This window comes from Nelumbo lutea, chromosome 1, assembly GCF_056320005.1.
Source record: "Nelumbo lutea isolate HS-2025 chromosome 1, American lotus-T2T, whole genome shotgun sequence".
Taxonomy (NCBI): Eukaryota; Viridiplantae; Streptophyta; class Magnoliopsida; order Proteales; family Nelumbonaceae; genus Nelumbo; species Nelumbo lutea.
The window spans coordinates 155,508,994-155,535,387 of NC_142684.1; the positions used below are offsets into that span (position 1 = coordinate 155,508,994).

Sequence of the window (26,394 nt, forward strand, 5' to 3'; positions counted from 1 at the left end):
ATTCTTAATTTTTTGAGGTTGTAATTTTAAAATAGACATTTTTAAACTAAAATATTCATTTTGTGTGTTTATATACTAATTTATTTTTATTATTTTCTTATTTGTTAGGGTTTAATCAACACAAACATCGCTAAATGCTGTGTTGAACCCTGAAAGACTTTAAAACCTGAACCAATAAGTAAAGAACTTAAAATGTTGTCTAACCAACACGTTTACTTCTTTTTCTTTACTAATTTCGTGTGTATGTACTATATACCAATTTTCTTCTTCCACCTTTTCTTTTCTTCTTTTCCTATAAAGAAATAGGGGTTCAGCCCTTATATTTTTTGAAATTTCTTTTTTTTTTTTTTTTTTCTTCTTGTGAATATGTTGATTTTCTATACTTTAACATGAAGTTTATACTTTTCTCATGAAAATTATGGATAATTATTAAGGAAATATGATTATGGAACCTAGGGAACTACCCTAGGATACATATTTTTACTTGAAAAAATCTATTGCTTAGGCGATGCACCGACGCCTAGGCGACAAGGCACCCCCCTTGTTGCCTAGCCTTGCCCTGACGCCTTGAAAACTATGGTTGAAGCCAACTAATTCCTCCATTGATCCAAATCACAAATTAGGTGACTTTCATGGTTAGTTTGTCAATAATGTAAAGCAATTTTAGAGATTTGTGGGAAGGCTCTTATGTCGTGAGTGTTCTTAGTTAGTTCATGCATGCCCCTAAGACCACCCACCTAGAAATAGCTGAGAGAATCCTCGGATATCTTAAGAAATTCCCAAGTGCTGGTTTGTTGTTCTAGAAGCATGGGCATTTGAAAGTTGAGGTGTATACAAATGTAGATTGGGCAGGATAATTTTTTTTTTGAAGGATAAAAAGAAATTTCATTAAGCTGAAGAAAGCGGTACATCTCAAAATGCTTGTTGTCTAGTTGACAAACCAAGAACATAACAGAATTACACTGTAAAAGAGTCAAAATTACAAGGATTCAGTTCCAAAGTGCTTCAAATACCTCTGAAAACCATAAAATTTACAGCTCCCCCTGACACCCTTGAAGCTTTAAGCTCCACCCAATCTCCTCCCTCTTCACCCTATACTTTGAAGCATGATCCTCTCTATCTCCCTCTTCCACCCCTCATATCCCTAACATTCCAACTGAGAATCCTCAATTTCCTCCCCTTCTCCCTGTCTTCCCCCTCCCCCCAATTCACTCAATCTCATCCAACCCCTCCTCTTCTCCTCCTTCCTCGTCCCACCCCTTGTGATGTACCTTTGTGGGAGGGAACCTAGTCACATGGAGAAGCAAAAAGCAAAATGTAGTGGCTAGGCTAGTGCTGAAGCTGAATATAGAGCAATGTCTCATGGAGTGGTTGAGATTATGTGGATAAAAAAATTTGTTGGGTGAGCTGGGATTTACAATTGATAGTCCCATGACTTTATATTGTGATAACAAGGCTGCCATCAACATTGCAGCCAGCCTAGTTCTCCATGATAGAACCAAGTATATTGAGGTGGACAAACACTTTATCAGGGAAAATCTTGTCAACGGGGAAATGTGTAGACCCTATGTCAGTTCTGAAGAGCAACTTGAGGACATTTTCCCAAAGGGCCTACATCACTTGCGGCATAATAATTTATGTTGCAAGTTGGGCATGATTGACATCTATGTCCCAACTTGAGGGGGAGCGTTAAAAGGCTGTGTTCACCTTTAGTGCTGCAGGGGCAATATTATATTTTTACTTTATTTTTGATCGCTCTAATATAAATACCAAAGCTAGTGCCATCATTACAACTCTTTGGTTCTTAATCTTCTTATCCTTTCTTACAGCTTTCTACTTATCGCTTTTTGTTTAATGAGTTCTTTAGATATTTATGGCTTTATGCTTTGCTCATGTTTTTGTTCCATCTCATGCTAAACTTAATCTTATTTGTTATGTTTGCCCTAAAACCTGCTTAACCTGCCCAAGTTGCAAATCCAATGGTGAGAGCTATTATCACTTGCAAATCTCTTGTTCTTTTACTGCAAATATTCGGGAATGGTTGTTTTCTTTATTTGGGTGCAGATGGCACTTGTCAATGAAAGGTAAATGGTCTCTTTGATCCAAGAACTCTTGCATTGCTGAAGAAAGGGGGAGGATTATATGGAGATGCTTATATCAGCTTTGATTGGATCATCTAGGAAGAGAGGAATGCAAGAATCTTTCAAACATAGGAAAGAAGCAAGGAAGTAGTGAAAGAATGTGGATTGGCTAGGGCCATTCACTGGTTGAAAGCCATGGGTATCTTCTCACTTTTCTCCTTTGATGGCCTTTGGAGGAATTGGTATGCAATTGCAAGGAGTTCTTCAAGAAGGAAAAAATAACATTAGTGTGGAAGCCCCCTCTAGAAGCATTTGTAACCGAATTTTGATGGGAGCAACCAATGTAATTTATCCCCATCTGGAGTTGTGGGGGTTTTTGAGAGATATGGAAGGAAATGTCATTGCCCTCTTCTTGGGACCAGTGGGAGTGGGGGATTCTACTAGAGCTGAATTGTTTGCAGTGTTGTAGGGTGTTCAAATTGCATATGAGATGAACTTGGAAAATTTGTTAATTGAAAGTGACTCTAATGTGGTGGTGCAGTGGTTAAAGGAGCTAGAGTTGGTAACTGGGGTTATAGAAATGAAATGAAGAAATTTAAATGGCTAACAAGAAACGTGACTTTGAGAATACAAAGGGTGAAGACTGCCAAATGCCAATGCCTTTGTTAATGTAATTGTTTTGGGCGTGGTTGTAATTGTTTTTTTTTCTCATTATGATGGGAGAGGTCGCATTTTGTGCCTCTCCGAGGGATGCTTGTACTGGTATCTGCTCGTAATGCTGTCATTCTCTAATTAAAAAAAAATTCTCATTTACATATAAAAAAAGAACATCCAAGGAAAAAAATAAATCACCTTATTACCTTGGTGTCATCTTGACGGTGATGATTTCTTCCCTATTGATATTCCTTTTGAGAACCTACAAAACATGGAGTAGCATATGGGTGCTTCAGTTTGAAAATGTCCAATTCCAGTCTTCTGGAAACTTTAACTACTTCAAAGAAAGTTCAGCATATAAATTTCTGCTTGAGTTTGGTTCGATTCACAATAATTTCTTGTCCAATGTTTATTAACTGTCTCTTGTGGTAACCAATAGATTTAGAGGGACAATAGGGACAATTTACACCTTTTGTAGTTTTAATCCATTCTTGCTAGAATTGATGCAAGTTTTTAACTGGTTTACAAATTAAAACAACCCATATGGCTCGCCATTTGTGCTTTTAGTATGAAAGATACTTCTCTCAAATCTCAAGATCAAATTATTATCTCAAAACATTGTGATCCATGGGAAGAATGTTGTCATTTGTTCTTTCCTTTTCCATTTGCTACCATTTTCTGTTAAGATGTTTTATTTTGGGGGGTTTTAGAGTGAAAATGTTGCGGTTCTGCTACTTACCATTGTCATGCATTTTACCTTAACGACAACCTGGACACTATGGGAGGAGTTTACTTGCTTGGATGCATCACAGTGCATGTTAAACAAAACTATTTTGAATGTAGCAGTAAAATACTTAGAATTGGACATTTCTGGTTGCCTAGGACAAATTCTTGCTCTTGGAACTAAGGTATCTTGTTTCCACATCCCTGACTATTTTGTTTATTTTATTAACCAGTATCTATATAAAACAGATTATATAATGCTTTTGAGTATCATTTATTAGGCAAGCATATGGTGTGGAAAACATATCAAGATGGCACTTATATCATCTGAGGATTCTCAAGATGAAGAACATGACAACGTCTTTTTTCAGGTAAATGATTTTCTACATAAATCTGTGGTTCCAATTTCAGTAGTTTACTTGCTATTATAGCTTTTTTCTGTGGTGCCTCTGTTGGATACCTTGGTGGCATGTTTCTATAAGAACGTTAGAAGGGGTTTCCTTGAAAATAACCTTCTCGTCTTTGTTGATGTAAACAACATTACTTTTTTTTTTTATATTGGATACGTCTTCCAAGGGGTCTTTCTGTGTTTCTTTTTTTTTTTTTTAATTTTTTTTATGAGAAACAGTAACTTTCATTACTAAAATAGTTACAGGTTACAACTGTCACCATCGAAAGGCCAGATGGACAGCCCTTTGATAAAATCAGACTTACAAACAAGCCCAAAACAATTCCTGCCTATTAACTCCTTGCTTAGCTAAAGCATCAGCCATTCCATTTGTTGATCTTCTTGCCCATTTAAATTGCACCCCAATCTCTCTTGCTATGCTCAAGATTTCTCTAAGCTGTTGGTGTTTCATTTTTAATCAATAACAGTTAAAGCAGATTATGTTGCAAAAGGATAGTTTGAGACTTGCTTAACTATAGTCAGCAAAAAAAGCCGCAGAAAATGCATTATCAGCATTTGATTATCTGAAAATTGCATATACACCTGTTTACTCCCCTGGGGTCCTGTTTGCTTCCTCCCTCTAAGAGATGTTCAATCTGTTGAATGAAATGTTCAATCCGGATTCCGAGGAATTTGCTTCCATTATACTGTATGCTACATGGATACTGGTCTAAGTGTCAAAATCTGACATGGATACAAGGTGCAGGATTTGCCAAGCCTGAAAAGTAGGATACAATATACTTGACTACTTTAGTTTTTAGTCATGTTTTTAAATATATATTATGCTATATAAATAATGGGATAATTATTGAAAAAGAAAAAGTTTTAACGTAGATGCATAAATTAGTACAAACAACACTAAACAATGATTGGTTATATATTATCAAATTTCAACATTCATGTTTAAATTTTAACTTAATATTTTGAGGCTTTGTATCATGTATTACAAATGTGACAAAGAGAGGAATCCCCAAAAGTGTTGTGTATTGGTATCCACATATGTTCAACATGGGTATGATGCCCGTTGTAAGGTTTCATATAACATAGGGGCCATTGTTTGGTGAGATAATTAAATCTTGGGCTGACAAGCATGAAAGTGCATTTTTGAGTTGCAGAGCATTGACTTTTCTGCTAAAAATTCTGGAGGCTAGTTTCTATCCACCGCCCTAGACCTTGGAAAGTTGAGATCAATAGTGGGTAATGGAAGCATCTTCCTAGAAAGTAGTTTAGAGTTTGGAATAACATATCTAACCTCTGAATAATCATTAAATTTTAAGAGTTTCCATTTGAAGTCTCTCCTACTTGTGGACATTGAGTAATTTTCTATATACATTTTTTGTGGGAAAATTCCACTTTAGTACCCTGAACTTTGGGGGTAGTGTCAAGTTAGTACCCAAACTTTCAAAAAGTGTCAAGTTGGTCCAAAACCGTTAACGGACGTTAAGTATCATGTAAAAGGACAAAAATGTGCTTAACCTATCATTTAATTTTCTTATGATTGGTATCTGATCTCTAACCAGTAACCACCTCCGAAATCGATTCTTGATTCATCTCACCATGTGGGTCCTCCAGTTTCCTGGCAATAATCTCCGATCACATGGAAGAAGGCACAACTAGTAGTTATGAGGCACTCTCCTGAAACTGGTTCTGATCACATGAAAAAATGATGGATTCTGATTTACTGAAAGTGAAAGAACAAGACACAACTAGTAGTTATGAGGCCCTCTCCCGAAACCACAACTGAGGAATTGGGGAGAGAGTTGTGCGACCAAACTTCACCAAGCATAACCACTTGTTGAATAAGAGATACCTGTAAACAAGTGAAAGGCATCCCGCGCTACATCATATTGCACGTTGTCGGTGCTCTTTGCAACGACGATTGAACATCGGGGAAAGAGGAAAAGAATAGAAATCTATTTTCCTTCATTGCTATGGAAACCCTAGGGTCTTCTGTGACGATCATGTCTTCATCTTTGACTCTGTTGATTTTCTCTCCAGAAAAGAAATTCTTAACCAAACCTCTTTAGTTCCCCATCACCTCCAAAAGTACGATCTTTTCCTTTTCCCCTTTTGCATCATTTTCTCAAATTTTCAATTTTTTTGACAGTCTTAGATAAGGACGGCGGTGCTGAACAATCGAGTTCAAATGAAATGTACATCGTTCCCCTCTTGAACAATTGCATACCCCTTTCCCCCCTTTCCAAGGTACTCCTTGTGTTTCCTTTTCTTTTACTTGGTTTTGTTCCATTAGTTTTCTTTTTTTACTCTTGTTTTTGAATTTATGTATTTTTTGTGTTATTTAATTGGACTTCTTTGATATATTAGGATGCTGTGATGGTTTTGGTTTTGAGTGCGGCAACGGGTCGAGGATGGACTACGGGTTCTGAGATGGAAGGTCCCTCCGTTCTTGCTGGCATAGAATCTGAGTCCAGCACTGAGAAAATCTCGCCCTTCCCATGGTCTCTTTTCACTAAATTGCCTCACCGGAGAATGTGCGTGGCCTTCACTTGTAATGTTTGTGGCCAACGAACTACTTGTGCCATATATCCTCACACCTACACCGACGGTACCCTCTTCGTGCAGATAAATTATTCGATTTTCTGAGAGTGAGCCAATGAGGTACTTCATATTTCCTTGGGGTGCCGCTGTTTCCCCCTCCCTTCTTCCCGTTCTGGTTAGAGGTGGGCCTACCATCTAAAGGTAGAAGACAATGAACGGTGTCTTCATTAGTCCAAGATCTCAAACACCTCAACCGGTTCAGTTCTAAGGTAGAAGACAATGAACAGTGTCTTCTTTTGAAGGGTAGTTTTGACATTTTCAAAAATTTTAAGTTACACATGTCATCACGTGATAAGATAACTGGCAGTAGGTTAACGGCATGAACCAACTTGACACTTTGAAAGTTCGGGTACTAACTTGACACTACCCCCAAAATTCAGGGTACTAAAGTGGAATTTTCTCTTGTTTTTTTAAGAAAGATAAAGTATTGTATTCATTTACTAAGAGAGCTCTACCCAAAAAAAAAATTACAAGGCAAAGACACCTATACACTACCCCTAAAGAAATTTCACTTGTTTTTTGAGGAAAGATAAAGTATTGTATTCATTTACTAAGAGAGCTCTACCCAAAAAATAATTTACAAGGCAAAGACACCTATTACAGTGAGTGGAAATGCTAGATGACCTTTACAAAAAAATCAACTAACAGTCATCTACATGATAGTCATTAACCAAATCAAAAGGGGGAGTTGGTCTATGTCCACTTAAAGCCATGAAAACTGCCCTATTGGGCAAGTGGATTTGGCAGTTTAGTATTGAAAGAGAAGCCTTGTGGAGGAGTTTAATTCAAAGTAATTATGAGGTGGGAGATTTGGACTGGATCACTGATCCTGTTTTGTAATCTTACAGCTTGGGTTGTTTGAAGGTTATATGAAGCAATTGGTTCTTTTTTTTTTTCTTGAGGAAAATTTAACCATATTTCATTGGAAAAAGAAAAAGTAGATGAGAGGATGTACAAAACAGGGGTAGAGCCCCAAAACCTTACAAAGGAGGAAGCCTATCACTATACAGGTATTCCAATAACACACCACATTTGGCTAATCCATTTGCTATGTAATTTAGTTCCCTAGGAATCCAAGTTAGTTATGCATTTAAACAGTCCAGGGAGTCCCTACCCTCTGTCAAGTAATGGCTCAATCTCCAACTCCAAGGTCCCCCCTCCTTGTCCCTTAACCATTTTATGGTATTTGCTGAGTCACCTGCAATAATTATGTTCTGAATTCCCAGGTTATTCACCATTCTGATTCCTGTGAGAGCAGCCATCACTTCAGCCTTTTTAGAGTCAGCCAATCCGATTGGACCACTGAAAGTCCAGCAGAAGCAATTGGGTTCTTCACAGTGGATTTCTTTCAAAGTGGGAAATGGTGAAAAAATCAAGAGACAAAGAAGCCTTGGTGCAGAGCTGTTATTAAATTATGGAGACCAAGTGGCATGGACTCTGTAGAGAAGATGGGCCGAATGGCCCATAGGCTGTTTATCTTTTTTTATCTTTTATGTTCTTTGCTGTAATGGGCCTTAATCTGGGCTCTTATTCTTTCTTATGTTATGCTTTTAATTTTCTGCCCAACCAGGGGCGCCTCTGTAAATTATTAAAGTTTAACTTAATGAAATGGGATTAGGGGTGTAAGAGGAGATTATGTTCAAAAATCTCTCTCTGAACCCTAGTTGCCGCCACCTTCTTCTTCCTCTTCTCTCTTCTTGAAACCTGATTTCTGCTACTTTCTATTTGATTCTCTACAACTTTTTAAACAGTCCTTTCATTTCAAAAGGCTGTTTTTCTTCTGGCTCCTTGCTTGAGGTGAAATATTCAGGATTGGGAGGTGGAGTAACTGAGCTCTTTGTTGGCAAGAATCTGTCTCATTTTCTCCAGCCTTGGTGATCCTGATTGTAGAGTTTGGAGAGGGAGTAAAGATGGGACTTTCTTGGTAAAATCCTATTCCTTCTTGTTGGCATGTCTAGATTCAGATGATGTACCATGGAAGTTGATTTGGAAGCTAAGGATCTCGTCTGAAGTTGTGTCCTTTTCTTGGGCTGCAATCCTAAACAAGACCCAAACTGTAGATAACCTTGTGACTAAAGGCATTGCATATTGGGAATATGATTTCCATGTGCTCATTTAAAGCCATTTTATATCTTTGAACTCTTTCTTTATTTAATAAAAGTGAGACTTTTGGTTTAGGCATTCTTTTATTCCTTGTATCTGTTTATAATTGTTAGTCCAGAAGATACATTGTATGGCATTTAGGTAATGAGTGAGACCCATCATGGGAGATCTAGATGACCCAGTTCCTTGTGAACCTTGAATACCCAACTATGGGTGGACTTGGACAGTTCACTTTAAGGTTGGCATGTGGACACAAACAGTTACCATTATAGTGATATCTTAACTATTGGGACAAGATTTCGGACTGCCATGTGGTGGGTGTGTATTAGATACACATTGATAATGATCCAACTAGGTTTGGTCCATCACAGGATTTATCTGTCACTTTCAGTGATTTGGATCACTCGTGTAAAGACTTTTCTGCCCTTGGACCTAAGGGATTCTCAAGATTGTGGTTTCATGATCAATCACTTTGATATGCTATGGGTGACGTTACTATAGGATTGTAACTGACATACTCTGTATGTTGGGAAGCTGAAATAATAGAATGAGAAGTTAGTTTTTAAATAGAATCATTGTAGTTGAAATTTGAGAGTGAATTAATAGAATGAGAAGTTTCTTTTTTTAATGTACCATGGGTGAGGTTACTATAGGATTGTAACTGACATACACTGTATGTTGGGAAGCTGAATTAATAGAATGAAAAGTTTAGTCTATAAATAGAACCATTGTAATTGAAATATGAGAGTAAACTAATAGAATGAGAAGTTTCTTTTTTTAAGTTACCTACAGCTAATGGTGTTATCTCTCTATTTTCCTCCTAAAGCTGCAATCTTTCTTCTCTTTCTTTTCTATTTTAGATATGAATAGCTCTCTCCTTAATTCTCCTTTCCACCATGTTCATCCTATTCGGACTTTCTCTTTTCTGTCCTACATCAGGGGGGCCTTAATAAATAATAGTGCATCTAATATGTGCAAATCCTTGCTGATAAAAAATATATATGTGCAAATCCTAGGATGCTTTGATGTAGTTCTTTCCATCCACTCAGATGTACTTAATTTGATACAGATTAGGAACTGGTGGAAACAATTGTGAAGCCTTGAAGAACACCCTTCATGTCCACTTTAATGTAATCTTGGAGGACTATTCAGCTGTAGAACTACAAAGATATAAATAAATACTTGTAGATTTGATTCACATTAGAGATTCTTATCTGTTTTCCCAATATATCCCTTTACTAATTCCTGTTTCACTATTCCTAAGGTCAATTTATTTTCCTTTGTGGTTTCATGGGATCAGATTTTGAATATCTAAACTTTGAAGAGAATAGAAGGCAAATGCTTCTTCTTTCAATATGAATGGTTTATGGTACTGCAGAAATCATCATTACATTGAGAGTAGGTCTTAAGTGTTTGACAAGAAGAAATGGAACACTACTGGTATCCTCACAGAAAGAAAAGACAAGAAATGGGGGCAATAAGATACTTGCAATGTATGGCTTGAGAAGGTCTAGTTTAATATTATTGAGGAGATGGCCAGCTACATGAGCCCATCAAGTTTAACTTGGAAAACTAATGAGTTGATGTCAAAGCATTTTGAAATTAAGATTATATATCTCATTGTCGTAGTTGTATTTAGGCTGTCTATATGTTGCATTGGTTGATTCATTGGTAAGATAATTGAAGATACAACCAATGAGTAAATTTCTCAATGTTCAGAGAACTAGATCAGGCATAGAATTGGAAAAAGGAGAGGTTCATGAGTCAGAGGTTCAACCATGATCAAACTGGGGGTTGAATCGTGATGACATAACATATATACTGTGGTCACATAAATACTTTATAATATATTTAACATACATTATTACACTTGAATGTGGTGGATAGATGGCTAGTTCCAGTGTTTTAAAAGTGCAAGGGGCATTTTGCGCCTAAGGTGCGAGGCACACGCCTTTTCGAAGCAAGGCACAAAAAATGCTACAAAATAAAAAAATGCTAAAATATCAAAAAAATCCAAAAAAAAAAAATTTCTAGTGTTTTAAAAGTGCAAGGGGCATTTTGTACCTAAGGTGTGAGGTGCACGCCTTTTCGAAGCAAGGCAAAAAAATGCAAAAAATGCTAAAAAATAAAAAAATCCAAAATATCAAAAAAATCCAAAAATAAAAAAAATGCAAAAAAATAAAAATGTTAAGCATAATATTAATTAAAAATATAAACTTAAATTTTAAATAGATGTTTCAAAAAAGTATTATCTCAAATTAAAATGCATAAATATAACATGTAAAACATAGTTAAAATGAAAATTTAAAAATAAAATCAATCATAACATATAAAACATGTTCAAGCATGTAAAACTCTCAATTCTTTATTTTTTCCCTAATTGCATTACTTCAAATAGCTAATGTGGTGTTAAACATTATGCATTCCTGATTCTATGAGCTGCCTTTGTACAAAGCCCCTTGAGGCAAGGCCAAACAAGTCCATATCAAAGTCTTAAATTCTTAATCCCTATAAAAAAATATTTTATAATTTTGATTGTATTTTAAAAACATATTTTATTAGGATGAATGAATGAGTAGCATTAGCAAATAGGGGGTTTTTGGCACTTCAGTGAGCGAGTGAAACCACTTGACATAAAAAAACAGAAAACATGTGCAAATTTTCAAAAGGTGTGCACCTGAGCTGAAGCACATGACCTACCAGGCACACCTTTTGAAAGTGCTAAAATGTGCCTCGCCTGTGCGCCTATGCATGCCTTTTAAATCGTTGGCTAGTTCCATAGCTTTTAAAACAAATGACCAGGGTTCAAGCCTCTCAACTCACATTTGATAAGCGCTTGATTCCAGAGAAAGTTGAAAAGGAGAGGTGTGCACTCCATATGTGAATACAGAAGAGCAACTTGCATATGTCTTTACAAAAGGGCTAAATGCTTTGCACTCTACAGCACAATGAGTTATGTAACAAGTTGGGTATGGTTGACATCTTCAGCCCAACTTGAGGGGGAGTGTTGTAATATGTAGTTACTTAGCCATAGGGATAGAGTTATCCTTTTATCTTTTATTATATTTTTAATGATGCCACCCTAATATTAATAACAGTAAGGACGCCGCTAGCCCATCTTTTTGACCTCCAATCATTTTGTTCTGTCTGTTCTTGCTCTTTTTCTTTTCTTCTCTTCTTCTCTCTTTTTCTTTATATTTTATCACTGGATTAATTTCTTGTTGTCTGATTTCTGCAAAATTATCCAGAGATGTAACTAACTGAGTTTCTCTTCACTTTGTAATCTATATGTCTCAAAATGTTATTTTGTATGATCTTTGCTTTCTTTTGCAGTTGGTTGTGGATTTATTGAGCTTCTCTACTTCTAGCTTTTCAGCATTGACAAAATTACCTGTTCCTCGGGAGAAGGTGATAATACTTATGGTTGAGAAATTTGTTTCAGAACAATTAAGCCTGATGAAGGCTTCAATTTCAGAATTCAAGGTATTCAGGAGTTCTTGAGCTCTATCTTTTCCTTTATCATTGGGTACTAATTTACTTTTAGGTAAAGTTCTGTATTGTTCCATGATTCTATCTACAAAGTTAGGCTTTTGGTCAAATTATTCCTTATGCAACAAGTTGTAGGTGATGCTACTATGACTCCTCCCTTCATATTTGACTCAATTAACTGACTAAAAGTTATTGAAGGGGAGTGGAAATAGCAGAAAAAAGAGTAACATTAGGCCCATATTTTATTTAAACTTACTGTCTCAGTATGGAGATTGATCAAGTTTCACCAAGAACTTTTGTAATTCAAACACGGATTTTAAAATCATGTTATTGTCCAGAAAATCAGATGCATTTCTTGTCAGTGATTGGGTTGGGATCACATGCAAGATCCAGAACTATTGACAACCGTAGAATTTAAAATTTGTTGGAGACTTTCTGATCAGGTACTATCATGTCAAAAAGCATTTCATAAGTTGTTACTTTCATTTATTGTTTTGGTGGTGGAAACTTGGCAAGGGACCAAAGCACCTCATCTCTGTTGCTCATCCACCTACCTAATAATGATGGTACAACCTGATAATTGTCCTTTATCTCCATATGGGGATGCACAAATTAGAACCTGAAAAGGAAACTTTGAGTTGTTAAACTAGTGTTGTAAATCTAGGCTTATATGAGAAAGAAAGAAGGGAAGAGAGAAGGAGAAGAAGGTGTCAAGTGGTGTGTTTCTGTTACTGTTCACACCCTCAAAAGGCACTTTATATTTTGAAAACAAGAAATTACAAGGAGGCCCCTACTTGGGTGCCCAAATACAAAGAAAGTACAAAGAGAAGAGGAAAAGACTAAAAACACCCTTGCCTAAACATTCTCAACAGATGAAAAGCTAGTCCTAGATTGATCAAGCCATCTTTCTTCACCAATGGGGCCTGAGAACAAGATGATCTCTGAAAGCACTTCCTACCCCAAATGATCTAGGATTTCTGGTGGATCAGAAATCCACCAGAAATGGGGACTATGGATCGGGGATCCCTCTGTTGGATTCCCCTTTCACTTTCAAATAGACCTTTGGGGCTGCCATTAACAATGATAGAAAAAGATGCAGAGGTCAAGTAGCTCCTTATCCAGCCCCTCCACTTCAATCTAAAAGCCCATTTTCTTCAAGTGATAGTCCACAAACTCCCAATGGACATGGTTGTAAGTTTTTTTCCATGTCCAACTTACAAATGACACCTGGCACACCTTGCTTCAATCTGGAGTCAATGCACTCATTTTCCACTAGAGAGCCATTCAGAATCTATCTTCCATCCACAAAAGCCCCCTGAGAAAGGCAAATTATATGACCCAGAACTTTCCTCAATCTGTTAGCCAGCACCTTTGAAATGACATTGTAAATATTTCCAATCAGGCTAATTGGCCTGAAGTCCCTGATGTCCACAGCTCCTTGAGACTTGGGGATAAGAGAAATGAAAGTAGAGTTCAATGTACCAGGCATAATAGAGTTATCATGGAAATCCCTGAAAACATTCAGCAAAGTCTTGCTTAAAAAAAGTCAGTATTTCTTGTATGAAGTCTGGCAAGCTGCGAAAAACATGTATAAAAAGTAGGGTCATTTACTAAACCATCCCTTGTAGTTTCACGAATTTACTATAACCTACCCTATAGTTTACCTTTTACTTGAACACCCCTATAGTTTGCAATCAATTTACTTAATTGTCCTTCTGTTAAGAATCCTTTGTATTTCTGTCTAATAATGGTAATGTGACCATATAAACAGAGTGGAAAATGTTTAAAGGCATGAGCCCATGCTTTTTTATTCCCAAAGGACTCCTAAAACTTCATATCAAGCTTCTAGAAAGAAATTAGGTTTGATTTTCAGATCTATCAAAAAATGTTTGGCTGAAGAGAGAACAATGGCATCCAGGGTTCTTCGTCATCTATGGTTTGTCTTCCTTCTTCAATCAGACAACAAATTTTACAGATAGAGTTGTTTCCTGTGTTTTACTAGAGGCAAGAATGCGATTTCCATTTTTATAGATTAAATTTGTTTGAAGGGATGTTAAGGTCAAAACTGTCATTTTCCACCTCCATCTAATGGGAGGTTGATTAAGTAAATTGGTTACAAACTATATGGGTGTTTTAGTAAAATGCAAACTATAGGATAGATTTTAGTAAATCCATGAAACTCCAAAAGGGTGTTTTAGTAAATGACCCTAAAAAGTAATAATTAGTATTATATATTCAAACTATAAATAGATATTTTTTGGAGACTCCAGCATTCAGAATCCGAAACAACCTCACTATATTCGGAACTCAAAAGATGCAGAAAAGTTGTTTTTGATAGTTCAGACTTTAAAGCTGTTTTCAAACCCTTTTTGCTTTTTGGAGATCAGAATTCAAATTTACCTTACACCAACTGAAGCCCTTCTTAATTGGCAAGAGGTCATGGGACGGGGGTAACCTTTGACAAGAATTGACAGGTGAGCAGTGATCTGGAGAGATGTCCTTTAATACATATAGTATTGCCTTCCTTAATTCCAGCTTACAAATGGACTCAACCCCCCTCCCCCCAATGTGCACATGTGATCTTCATGCTATTCGTATACTCATTGGCAATAAGACTTTGACCCAGTTATTAGGGTCTACAAAATTAAAATACGGATGGGTATTGGGCACCTCATTTGCGTGAGCTGGCATGGATTTTTCTCAGTCTTCATGTAAAAGACTTTTTCTTTTGAAATATTTGTGAAGATTCATGGACGGAAAGTTAGATCTAGCTGTGAAAAATGTCATACTTTCATAAATAGTCACTATTAACCTGAACAAAATGCTAGCATTCTCTGGTCAAGATTTACCTTTTTCTTTTAATTTATTTGAGCAGAGAATTCCTTCAATTGCTTCAGAAGTACTGAAGGTGACACAGGTTGTCATTGATGCTGTGGTAAGACTATGCAGAGCATATTCTGAAGTCCTAAATTGGGACTCTTGCAATGTAAGAATGGAGCAAGACAATGGTTCTACTGATAGGGAAAACAATGATACTGTGAATCATGTTATTAACATAATAGGACTTACGATAGAAAGTTTGTATAAATTGGGTATCCTTGCTGCCAATGGTGGTGGGAGTATGGTGACAATTCTTAATGTGTCATGGAAAGGTGTGGTCACTTTATTACAGCTTGGTAAGGGAGTTTTAGCTTCAAAGGTAAATGTAGCAGATGTGATGTTATCCTTGATTTCACTAGCTACTGAATCTCTGAGGTGTGCAGCTGAGGCATGGTTTGCAACTCTTGATGAAACCATTGCTATAACCGAAGCTAGGAGGACATTTCTTCCAGTGAAATTTTACCTCATAAATGCTGTTCGTATTTCCTCTCAATATCCATTCCAAGCATTAAATGTATACAGGGAGATAAGTCGATGCATCTTGATTATCACATCCTTTGGTATTTCACTTAGCAGAGAAAATCATCTGAAAGCTGCAAGCAAAGCTTTAGGAGAACTTTTGGAACCGACTTCCTCTCTTCTACTTCACACCTTGCTATGTTCAGCTGAAGTGGAACCAGAGTCTAAGTTCAAAATTCTGGACTGGTTATTTATGGGTGAAAGTGATTCAAGTAACATGGTCTCTGAGGAGACTATTACTAACACAAGAACTTCAATGGTTGAAATGTTAAGCATGGACATTGAAGATATTCCAAAAGCAAGAAACTTGATGCTTGTCCGGGTGGCTTTGTTTCTTAATCTTCTCAAAAGTTCTGTAGATTTTGAAGAAGATCTAAAACTTCTTATGTCAAGAAAGCTGGATTGGCTATTAGGATCTTTAATGGAAGAAAATGTCTATTCCTCTGTTCTTGTTTTACATATTCCTATGGTATATGGTTCTGAATCAATGGTGGAGTTATCTTGGATGCCTATGTTATCTTCCATATTGCATGCACTGAAAACATTCATGATAGTGACTTCTTCAGGTCCAGCTTGGGGGGTTGTGGAGACTTTCCTTCTTGAGAACTTACTCCATTCTCACTTTCTTTGCTGGGAGATCATCATGGAACTTTGGTGCTTTGTTGTCCGTCACGCTGAGATAGATATGGTGAATGACATCTTTAATAAACTTTATTTGTTATTTAAGCTTGTAGCTTCTTCAGAACCATCACTTATGCCTAATAGTGCTCTGAGGAAGATGGCAAGATCTATCTGCATGCTTGTCAGTTATGCAACCAAATTTATGATAGATAAGATTTACAATTCCTTTGCAAGGGAGGATGGATCTCAGTTGTCATCTATCATGTGCATAGCTTTGCTCATGGAAGGATTCCCACTAGATTTCTTGTCAGAGAACCTGAAAAAGATTGCAATAAAAAGAATAACTAATGCATATGTTGATTTCATCGAAAGGAACATTGAAAATATTCAGTTCGATAGTTTGTCAAGATCGTGCATTTCCAATGTCTTAGGGGCACCAATCTATGCATTGTCTTCTGCTTCACATTGTTTGTAAGTAGTTGGTTGCCTTCAGACTTAAATGCTAATTAGTCTATTTCAGTTAGAGGTTTCAGAATCTTTAGGTGCAAAAAGTTTGAAATAAAAAATTTTGTCTTGTAGGCAGATCAATAGTTCTGATATTGACTTCAAGACACTGAAGTTTACAGTTGCTCTTGTTCGGGGTTACGCAAATGCTACAAACAATTTCATGAAGGACTGTTGTTGTAAGCTTCTGAGCCAGATGTTAAGGGTTATCTCACAGATGAAGCATCTATACTCATCAGATGGGATGGAAGAAGTCGTCTTGGAGCTTAAAAACTTGTTTGTCTCTGAAATTACAGCCTTAGATACCAGGTTGTATCAATGCAAACCAGAGCTGGCTTCTTTCATGGCAAGCATGGGTCATATGGAACTAGCAGAAGATGAGGGAAGTGCAAAGTGCTCTGATGTATGGGAATTGTATCACCTGTTGTTGAGAGAACAACATTGGGCATTGGTTCATTTGACAATCACGGCATTTGGATATTTTGCAGCACGTACTTCTTGTAACCAACTATGGAGATTTGTACCCCAAGATGCAGCTCTTTCATTCAATATAGAGACAGGAAGTGAGGCAAATGAGGAGACATTTATGTCTGAGTTGAAGGCTTTCCTTGAAAAAGAAGTGGCTCTGCTTGTGGCTACACCATCCATAGAGCAACTTGGGCTACTTGCAAAGGAAGGTCTGATGCTGAAGGAAACTGTTAACAAGATCTCAAGTGTCAATTCATTGGATTTGGGATCTGAAATAATGAAGGTTGATGAGGAAATTCAAGCAACGAAGAAAAGAAAAATTCCTGATAGAATCAGTGAAGGAATGACATTGCTCCAGAATGGTTTGAAGGTTATGGGAGATGGTCTTGCTTTGTGGGGGAAACAGCACTCTGACTCCAGAGAATTGCAGGACAAATTCTCAACTCACCTTTCTTGCCTCAAAGATGCTCTTGCTCAATTAGCGGATCTAGCAGATACTGAGTAATAAGCAGTTTTTGGCCCTCTACTGGAGGTTGTTTGTCTGTTTGACAATCAGAAAGTTGGATTTATTTGTGACTACCAGCCAAACTTGAAACTGTATCTTAGTATTAAACAGGTACAATTATTCCCTTTATTTTTCCTTACTTTATTACCTGATACAATTTATTTAAAAGCTAGCCAATTATTTGTAGGTCCAGATTGTCTTTGGGAGCATGAAGGGCCAAGATGCCAAGAAGAATCATGCCATGGTTGTCCAAATTGCAGCTTTCTTGTGTCAGATTATAATTGCAACGTGAGCTTGGTACATTTGTATGAAATATGCATCTAGACATGACTAATCAGTAAAAGATGGATAATGATTTCATGGTTATTACATTTTTCCAATCCCCCTGTTTTACCAGTGCCCTGTAAAGTATTACATTAAAGAACTGAGAATAATAGAGACATTTCAGAATCAAATAGGCTAGGGCTTTATGCAATAAAAACTAGAATACATGGAACTGTTATGGGGATAGGATAACTGTATAAGGGTGTTAAACTGTTAATGAAAATAAAGATGGTGTTAAATTAAGTTTAGAAGGGTTTAGGCTTAATGGACAAAAATGGAATTTCATGGGTGTTAGCATACATACTTGTGATTGAAAAATAGGGTTTGCCTAATGGTATTTCACAACACCATGCCTTAATTGTTAATTTCCACCCACTGTTTTAGGCTGCAAAATCTTTGCATTTTTGCTAAGGTGCATTTGGGGGAGGGGGGGGGTTATGGGAGTTCGCATTTGAGAATCGAAAAGTGGATTGCAGACCAATTGGTAATAAACTACTGAACATGGTTTTAAAGCAGCAGACCTGCGTTTAGGAGAAGTAAAAAGAGGGCTTTTGCTTCTGTATTTACAAGAAGTTTTAATTTTTTATATTTATTTTGTTTGGGGACAAGCATTCTGACATGAAAATTTCAAAACAACCGATGCTTTGTACATATTCAATCCCCTTCTCTTTCATATCTTTGTTTGCCAGTTTGCCTTAAGCATATCACTTTCTCCAATCATCATTAGTAAGCTCAGTGTGAAAATTGTCATAACCCTTGGGCGGATGAGGCGAACCAAGGTGAGTTATGGAGTTTTGTTTTGTTTTTTTTTTTTTTTTTTTTCTTGTAAATTCAAAAGATCTAATAATGTAAGTTTCATCTATGTTTTCTAGAAGAGTTTCTGATCATCAAAACTGGTAAGTGCAGCCTAAAATCAATTGGATGGACGAGGATTCGGACAATTGGCAAAGTGTGACTTTCATCTGTATTTGCTGTCATTTTAGTATTATATCATAGAATCCCATCTTGTGCATTCACTGCTTGATGATTGATGAAATGAAATGATCCTTAAGTTTCTATCTACTCCCTATGGAGCTCATTGTAATCATAAAAAAGAAGTAACTGATGATAGGCCTTTGAGGAGTGCCTCTGCCACTGTTGTCAAACTTGGACCGGACAGAACCATTTTGGTCACTAGGTCATGGGTTGAATGGTCTGACCATCCATCAACCATTTGACTCAAATAAGAAAATGGAAAAATTAAAAGAAAACTAGTAAATTAGATTATCTAAAGTTACTTTGCATTAAAAATCTTAAAATAATTAGTATCATAGGTTATAACATGTATTAATACAGGTATTTGAGGTAGATTTAGTCAAGTCAACATTTCTAATACTCAGGCAGGCAGCCTGAAAACCGTTTTGGCTGATGGTTCCCAGTTCTGATGGTCTGACCTTCAGTCTGATCCAATTTTTGACAGACACTGGTCTCTGCTGAAGTTAACATGATTTTGTTTCCTTGATTTCTTTGATAAGGGCACCTTAAAGCCAAAATTTATTTTCATGTAGGGTTCTCAGAAATTGTATGGTAGAATCCTTCGATTTAAATGCTTTTATCCTTTGAATGCATAATTCCAGGATCCTACTAGTCATAGAAAGAGTCACTCCAGGATTTGTAGAAACGAATTTGTTTCTAATGTAAACATTCTCATAATGAATTTAGAGCAGTGTCCCTTATTTGAGAGTTGCCCCTTGTTAGAGCTAGCCGAATAAGGGTAGATTTATCATTTTATTTCTGCTAAGTTATGTGCTTATGTGGCAGTTTTAATAGAGACTTCCTGTCCCATACTTAAGTGGGGGGCAGTTTAGTCTTTGTACAACTAATTAGAGGCTAATTCATATTAGGGTCGACTGATAGGGTTTATGCTATCAGATTCGACTGTTCCTTTTCTTCTTCTTCTTCTTCTTCTTCCTCCTTTGGTTCGAACTGCTGAAGCCACTGAGATAACATGGTATCAGAGCAGGACGTTGCTCTTTAAATCTCTGCTCGTGACTGCTGCTCCTTTCTGTTCGTGACTTCTTTTTCTTCTCTCTGGACTGCAAATGGACAACACAGACTCGACCTAGGTCTGAGAACACTTTGGGTTCTCTCTCTCTGCTCAGAACTTGATTGCCTTTCAAGAGAATAACTCCAGAAATAAGTGGATGGTCGACTGAAGCTCTCCATCAAGGTTGGTTATCCTTTTTTTTTTGTGTTGTTGGTGTTTCTAGGTTGGAAAACCCTCAAAAGTCTGCTCGGACTGATCAGAACTTAAAGAACTAGGTTATTTGTAGCTTTGGTTCTTGGCAAAAGGCCCAAGAACAAGCTGTGTTTACAGTGACCGAATGGTGTAAGGGTTACTGTAGTGGTTGTAGTTGATGTCTTTGGACTGGTAGTGACCTTTAAAAAAAGAAAAAGGGTCAGACAGACCTGTACCATGTGGGACAGAGATAGTTGTGTGATGATGCTTTTGATGCTCACCCTTTATTGAGCAGCCTCAAGAGGGCTTGTATGTGGTTAGTAAATTGCTGAATTACTGTAGTGGTGATTTATGGCTTTGTGTAATCAGTAGTGGTGTGAGCAAGAACAAAAGTTGTTTTTTTTGGGCTGGAAGGAATAGTCGAATTGCCTACATCAATTTTCTGCCTTGATGGTGTTGTCTAAATGTTGGTTTACCTTTTGTTCTTAATTTGGATGGTAGTTTGTGCACAGTGGTGGCTGATTGTGACTTGTCAACCTATCACCTGAGTTTAGAGGCTGCTGTAGTGTTGCCTTGGCTGCTATAGTATTTGGTTGGTGACTGAGAGTTCAGCATTAGAGATAGCTGTGGGGGAGACATAATGGCAGCAACCGGAGATGGTTCTAGTGATAAAAAACCGAGTGTGATTATCCCCTCCAATTATTTGGGTGTGCAGATGTTAAGGTTCAGCAACAACAAAGGGAAAAACTAGATGTCACTAGGTTCTTAGTGGGGTTGAAATCAGAATATGAACCAATTAGGGCCCAAATATTGGATGGCTCTACTCTTCCTACACTTGAGGAAGTTTTCGCACATCTTCGTAGGATTTCTTTGGGATCTACAGAGAACCCCGCACAGTCTGACAGATCAGCATTTGTGATAGCCAGAGGAGGTGGACGTGGTACTAGAGGGGGAGGACATGTCTCCCGAGGAGGTTGTGGTGGTTCCGTATTTGGCCATGGTGGTGGTTGTGACTCAGGGGGAGGTTGTGGTAAAGGAAAAAAGTAACTCTACAAGGAAGTGTACCCATTGTGGCAGGGACGGACATTTGGTGAATTTCTGTTATGATCTCCATGGCCCTCCTACATGGGCTAATCATGCAGTAGCTGGTGGGGTTGATGTCAGTGATAACCAACAGGTAGATTTAACACTTTCTACATCTACATCTGTTTCTGGGAAGGAGATGGTGAGTGTACCGCGTGATAGTATGTGAGGTTCCTCTAGGATACTTCACAGCATACTATAGCCACCCTTGCCCACTCAGGTATAGCTTGTCTAGCATCCAAACCCTCTCCCTGGATTATTGACTCTGGAGCCTTTGATCACATGACCGGGACTCCATCTGTGGTGTTGGTAATGTTGACACGACTTCTCTTTCTTTATCATCTATTCTATATGTCCCTAAGTTTTCATTCAATCTTATGTTTGTTAGTAAATTAGCCAAGACTCTTAATTGCTCTAATACATTTTTCTCTTCTTTTTGTGTTTTTCAGGATCTCAAGACGGGGAAAAAGATTGGTGGGGGGCATGAGGTTGGTGGATTGTATTACCTTGACGGTGGTGGATCGTCAGTTGCACTTCAAACTTCACTCACTCCTCTACAGTGGCATTGTCGACTGGGACATCCATCTCTCAAGGCACTCAAGATACTGGTTCCGTCTTTGAGTCATTTGTTGTCTTTACAGTGTGAGTCGTGTCAGTATGGGAAACATCGTTGGGTTCCCTTCAGTCCTAGAGTTGATAGTCGTATGTTGAGTCCTTTTGCTTTGGTTCATTTAGATGTTTGGGGCCCGATTAAAATAGAGTCTTATAATGGTTACGAGTATTTTGTTACTTTTATTGATGATTGTTCAAGGATGACATGGATTTATTTAATGAAAGAAAGGAGTGAATTATTTTCCATTTTTCAAAAATTCCATGCTGAAATACGTACACAATTTGGTGTTCCAATCAAAGTTCTTCGTTCAGATAACGATCGTGAATACTTTCTTACTTCCTTTCAATAGTATTTAGATCAGCATGGCATCATTCATCAAATTTCATGTGCATCCACTCCTCAACAAAATAGGGTGGCTGAACGGAAGAACCGTCATCTCCTTGAAACAATTTGGTCTATTCTTCATCATATGAGTGTTCCTAAACGATTTTGGAGTGATGTTGTACTTACTGCGTGTTTCCTCATTAATCGGGTGCCCTCCTTCATTATTCATGGTCGGTCTCCCTTTTCTATTTTGCTCCCCACCTTGTCTCCCTTTCCATTAACACCCCGCATCTTTGGCTGTGTGTGCTTTGTTCACAATCTGAGTCCTGGGATAGACAAGCTGGATGCACGCTCTATTAAGTGTGTATTTCTTGGCTACTCTCGGACTCAAAAAGGGTATAAGTGTTACAATCCCATTACTCGGAAGTGTTATGTTTGTCCTAGTGTCACCTTTTTTGAGTCTATCCCCTTCTTCTCGGGACCTGAAGTATCGGTGTCTCCACCTTTGCTTTCTCTTCCAGTCCGTGATCCCATTCTGGTTGTTCCAGTTGGGGTTGACCCTTCACCTCCTCCAGTGCAGATCCCAACTGAACGACCATCGATCCGGCACGTGTATACTCATCGACAGACACCGACTCCTCCTCCAGCTTCTACCTTGTCTATGAATCCTGTTGTTTCTCCTGTCCCAGAACCTTTAGGACTTGATCTTCCCATTGCTTTACGGAAAGGTAAACGTAGTTGTACCCTCCATCCCATTTCCAATTTTGTTTCAGTGTCTCGCCTTTCCGCTTCACATCGCCAGTTTATTTCACTGTTGTCATCTATTTCTATACCTAAGAATGTCCAAGAGGCTCTTAGCTCGCTTGGGTGGCGGTAGGCAATGGAGGAGGAACTCTCTGCCCTTCAGCATACTCAAACGTGGGAGCTCACTACTCTTCCTCCCGGTAAGCATGTTGTGGGTTGTAAATGGGTGTATACTGTTAAATACTTGTCGGATGGTAGTGTGGAGCGTCTGAAGGCCAGACTTGTTGCTAAAGGTTATTCACAGTTCTATGGGGTGGAGTATATGGAGACCTCTAGTGGCTAAGATTGGCTCTGTCTGTGTCTTAATTTCCCTGGTAGTTATGTATGATTGGCCCTTGTTTCAACTTGACATTAAAAATGCCTTCCTTCATGGTGACTTTATGGAGGAGGTATATATGGAGCAACAACCTGGGTTTGTTGCTCAGGGGGAGGATGGTAAGGTGTGTAGATTGAAAAATGCAATTTATGGGTTGAAACAATTGCCTCGTACTTGGTTTGGGAAGTTTAGTAAAGTGGTGAAGAATTTTGGAATGAAACAATGCCAGGTTGACCACTCGGTGTTCAGCTATGATTTAGAAGCCAGAAAGATTTTATTAGTAGTCTATGTGGATGATATTGTCATAACTGTTAGTGACAAATTGGGGATTGATAAACTAAAGGTCTTTCTGCAAAACCATTTTCAAACAAAAGACCTTGGGACATTGAAGTATTTTTTGGGTATAGAAGTTGCTAGATCAAAACAAGGTGTAAACCTGTGCCAAAGAAAATATGTTCTTGATCTGTTGGATGAAACAGGACTGTTAGGTGCAAAACCGGCTGAAACTCCCATGGAGCCAAATGCTAAGTTGAGCAGTGATACAAGGGAAATATTTGATCATTCTGGAAGGTATAGACGGTTAGTGGGGAAGCTGAACTATTTGACTATCACGAGACCAGACATCTCCTTTGCAGTCAGTGTGGTGAGCCAATTTATGCAAAATCCTCGGATACCTCACTGGGATGCAGTTCTTAGAATTGTAAGGTACCTTAAGGGAGCTCCAGGTCGTGGGTTATTCTACAAGCCAGGAGGAAGACTTGAGGTAATTGGGTATACAGATGCAAATTGGGCAGTTTCTGTGTTTGATAGAAGATCTATTACAAGTCATTGCACATTTCTTGGAGGAAATCTTGTGACATGGAAGAGTAAGAAACAGACGGTTGTGGCAAGGAGCAGTGCTAAAGCTGAATACAGAGCCATGACACACACTACATCTGAATTACTATGGCTGAGGAATCTCCTACAAGAAATCGGGTTCTCCATGGATAGACCTATGAAATTGTACTATGACAATCAAGTTGCACTCCACATCTCATCTAACCCTGTTTTTCATGAGAGAACAACGCACATAGAGATTAATTGCCACTTTGTGAGGGAGAAGGTCCTTACTGGAGAGATAAGCACAGAACATGTGGGCTCAGGTGATCAATGGGCAGATTTGTTTACAAAAGGCTTAAGCTCAGGGAGAGTGAACTATATATGTAACAAGCTGGGATTATATGACATATATTCTCCAGCTTGAGGGGGAGTGTTAGAGCTAGCCGAATAAGGGTAGATTAGTCATTTTATTTCTGTTAAGTTATGTGCTTATGTGACAGTTTTAATAGAGACTTCCTGTCCCATACTTAAGTGGGGGGCAGTTTAGTCGTTGTACAACTAATTAGAGGCTAATTCACATTAGGGTTGACTGATAGGGTTTATGCTATCAGATTCGACTGTTCCTTTTCTTCTTCTTCTTCTTCCTCTGGTTTGAACTGCTGAAGCCAATGAGATAACACCCCTCATAGATATGTAAATGTTCCTTAGGTTCCACTTGTTTGCAATGCAATTTCGTTTGTACTGGTACAAATGCATAGGAGTACAAATCAAGTTGGTCACTAGATGAAGGTTTTTATTATACCAATGAAATTGCATTGCAAAAGGGAGAATTCTCTAAATTCTGTAGATTTGTTTCTTAATCTTCTCAAAAGTTCTGTAGACTTTCCATGAACACCTTAATGATTCTAGTGCAATGCTACATGGTTATGTAGAGGGGATTCCTGTAAGTGCTAGTTTTGGAAATCCTTGTAGTGGTTCCACTACTAGCATGAGTTGGGACTAGAAAATTTCTGACGAGTAAAATGTGTTTTATGGATTTATATGTACTTATAACAATGCTTTTTGAAATAAATGCTGAACATCCTCTAGCTCGTATGTAAATCATGTCTAATAAACTTCATTGGATATTGTGTTTTGTGCATTGAACTACTTGATGAGATTGAAAAATTGATTAAGGGAAGTCACCTCATCTGTATGTTTATTTTTTGCAGTAATTTAATTTCTGAAGAAGGAACACGGTAACTAATTTATTGCTTCAGGAAATACTCAATCTTCATTAGGCTATAGCTAGCTCTAAGCGTAAGTTGATGTTAATCTTTCATATTGACAGTTGGGAAATGTAGGCGCGGACCATTATTTTGTTATAATGACATTGCTAGTAGAATTTATTCGATATAAAAATAGAACCTTATATATTATTTATATATTATATGTTTTATGAAAATATTAACGTAATGAGTATTGGGTAAGCTTTCATATCGTTGCAAAATTATATTTGCTTCTCTTGCTTATAATGAATGTCTCAATTTGGCTTTTTTTTTTTCGGTTTTATATATTACATATTACAGTCTACAGGGGAACAGGGGCTAGGGGATAGAGCAAGGTGCAGGAAGGTCCACTGACCAAGGAGAACCTGCAGTTACGCAGGATTGATCCCATGCGCCCATATTCGGAGGGCGCTAAAATGACGATCTCAGTTATCGGCGATGTGGGGAAATATTTAGTTGTGCCATGGTAATGATGTTTGGCTTGCATTTTAGCTACTTACATTTATTGTTACTACTTACCAGTAAATGTTCACATGCATTGCAATTTAAACAACAACAACAATAATAATAATAATAATAATAATAATAATAATAATAATAATAATAATTTCAATTTAAACCCAACAAAACAACAATAATAATAATAATAATAATAATAATAATAATAATAATAATAATAATTTCATTATACTTATTAGAACCCATGTAACAAATACAAATAATTGAAACATGGTGTAGTTGTGGATTTGTTGTCTTTCAACCTATAGACCCATTTTTTGAATCTTTTTTGTTTTTTGCTTTTTTTTTTGTAGGCATCGTACACTTGGGCTGCTTTTTGTTTTCTATTTTTATTTTATTTTCATTGTTAATAAAAATAATTTTTATTTATCATACTTATTTTTTTGTTCAATATGATATATATGTTATTGATGTGTCCAATTTTTTTTTGTATTTTATTTATTTTATTATTTAATTTTGACATCATAGGTTTCATTTTGGTTATACCATTAAACATTATAGCGTGTAGGGTTAATTAGGCCCCGTTTGGCATTGTTCCTGCCTGTTCCTGTT

The 26,394-nt window shown here is 37.4% G+C and overlaps 1 protein-coding gene across 6 annotated transcripts in view; it reads left to right on the forward strand.

The window, feature by feature from the left end:
- The window catches only part of LOC148878563 (holliday junction resolvase), a 45,409-nt gene that overhangs the window by 16,288 nt on the left and 2,727 nt on the right, over positions 1 to 26,394 (forward strand). Inside the window, exons 3-9 of one of the 6 annotated variants that reach the window (XM_088956598.1) lie at positions 3,509 to 3,643; positions 3,740 to 3,829; positions 11,902 to 12,051; positions 14,933 to 16,548; positions 16,657 to 17,665; positions 17,742 to 17,842; positions 25,624 to 25,789. In XM_088956598.1, the coding sequence (XP_088812724.1) occupies positions 3,509 to 3,643; positions 3,740 to 3,829; positions 11,902 to 12,051; positions 14,933 to 16,548; positions 16,657 to 17,554 (2,889 nt within the window). In that variant the 3' untranslated portion in view covers positions 17,555 to 17,665; positions 17,742 to 17,842; positions 25,624 to 25,789. The other 5 variants (XM_088956591.1, XM_088956606.1, XM_088956585.1 and 2 more) reach the window with 5 other exon arrangements.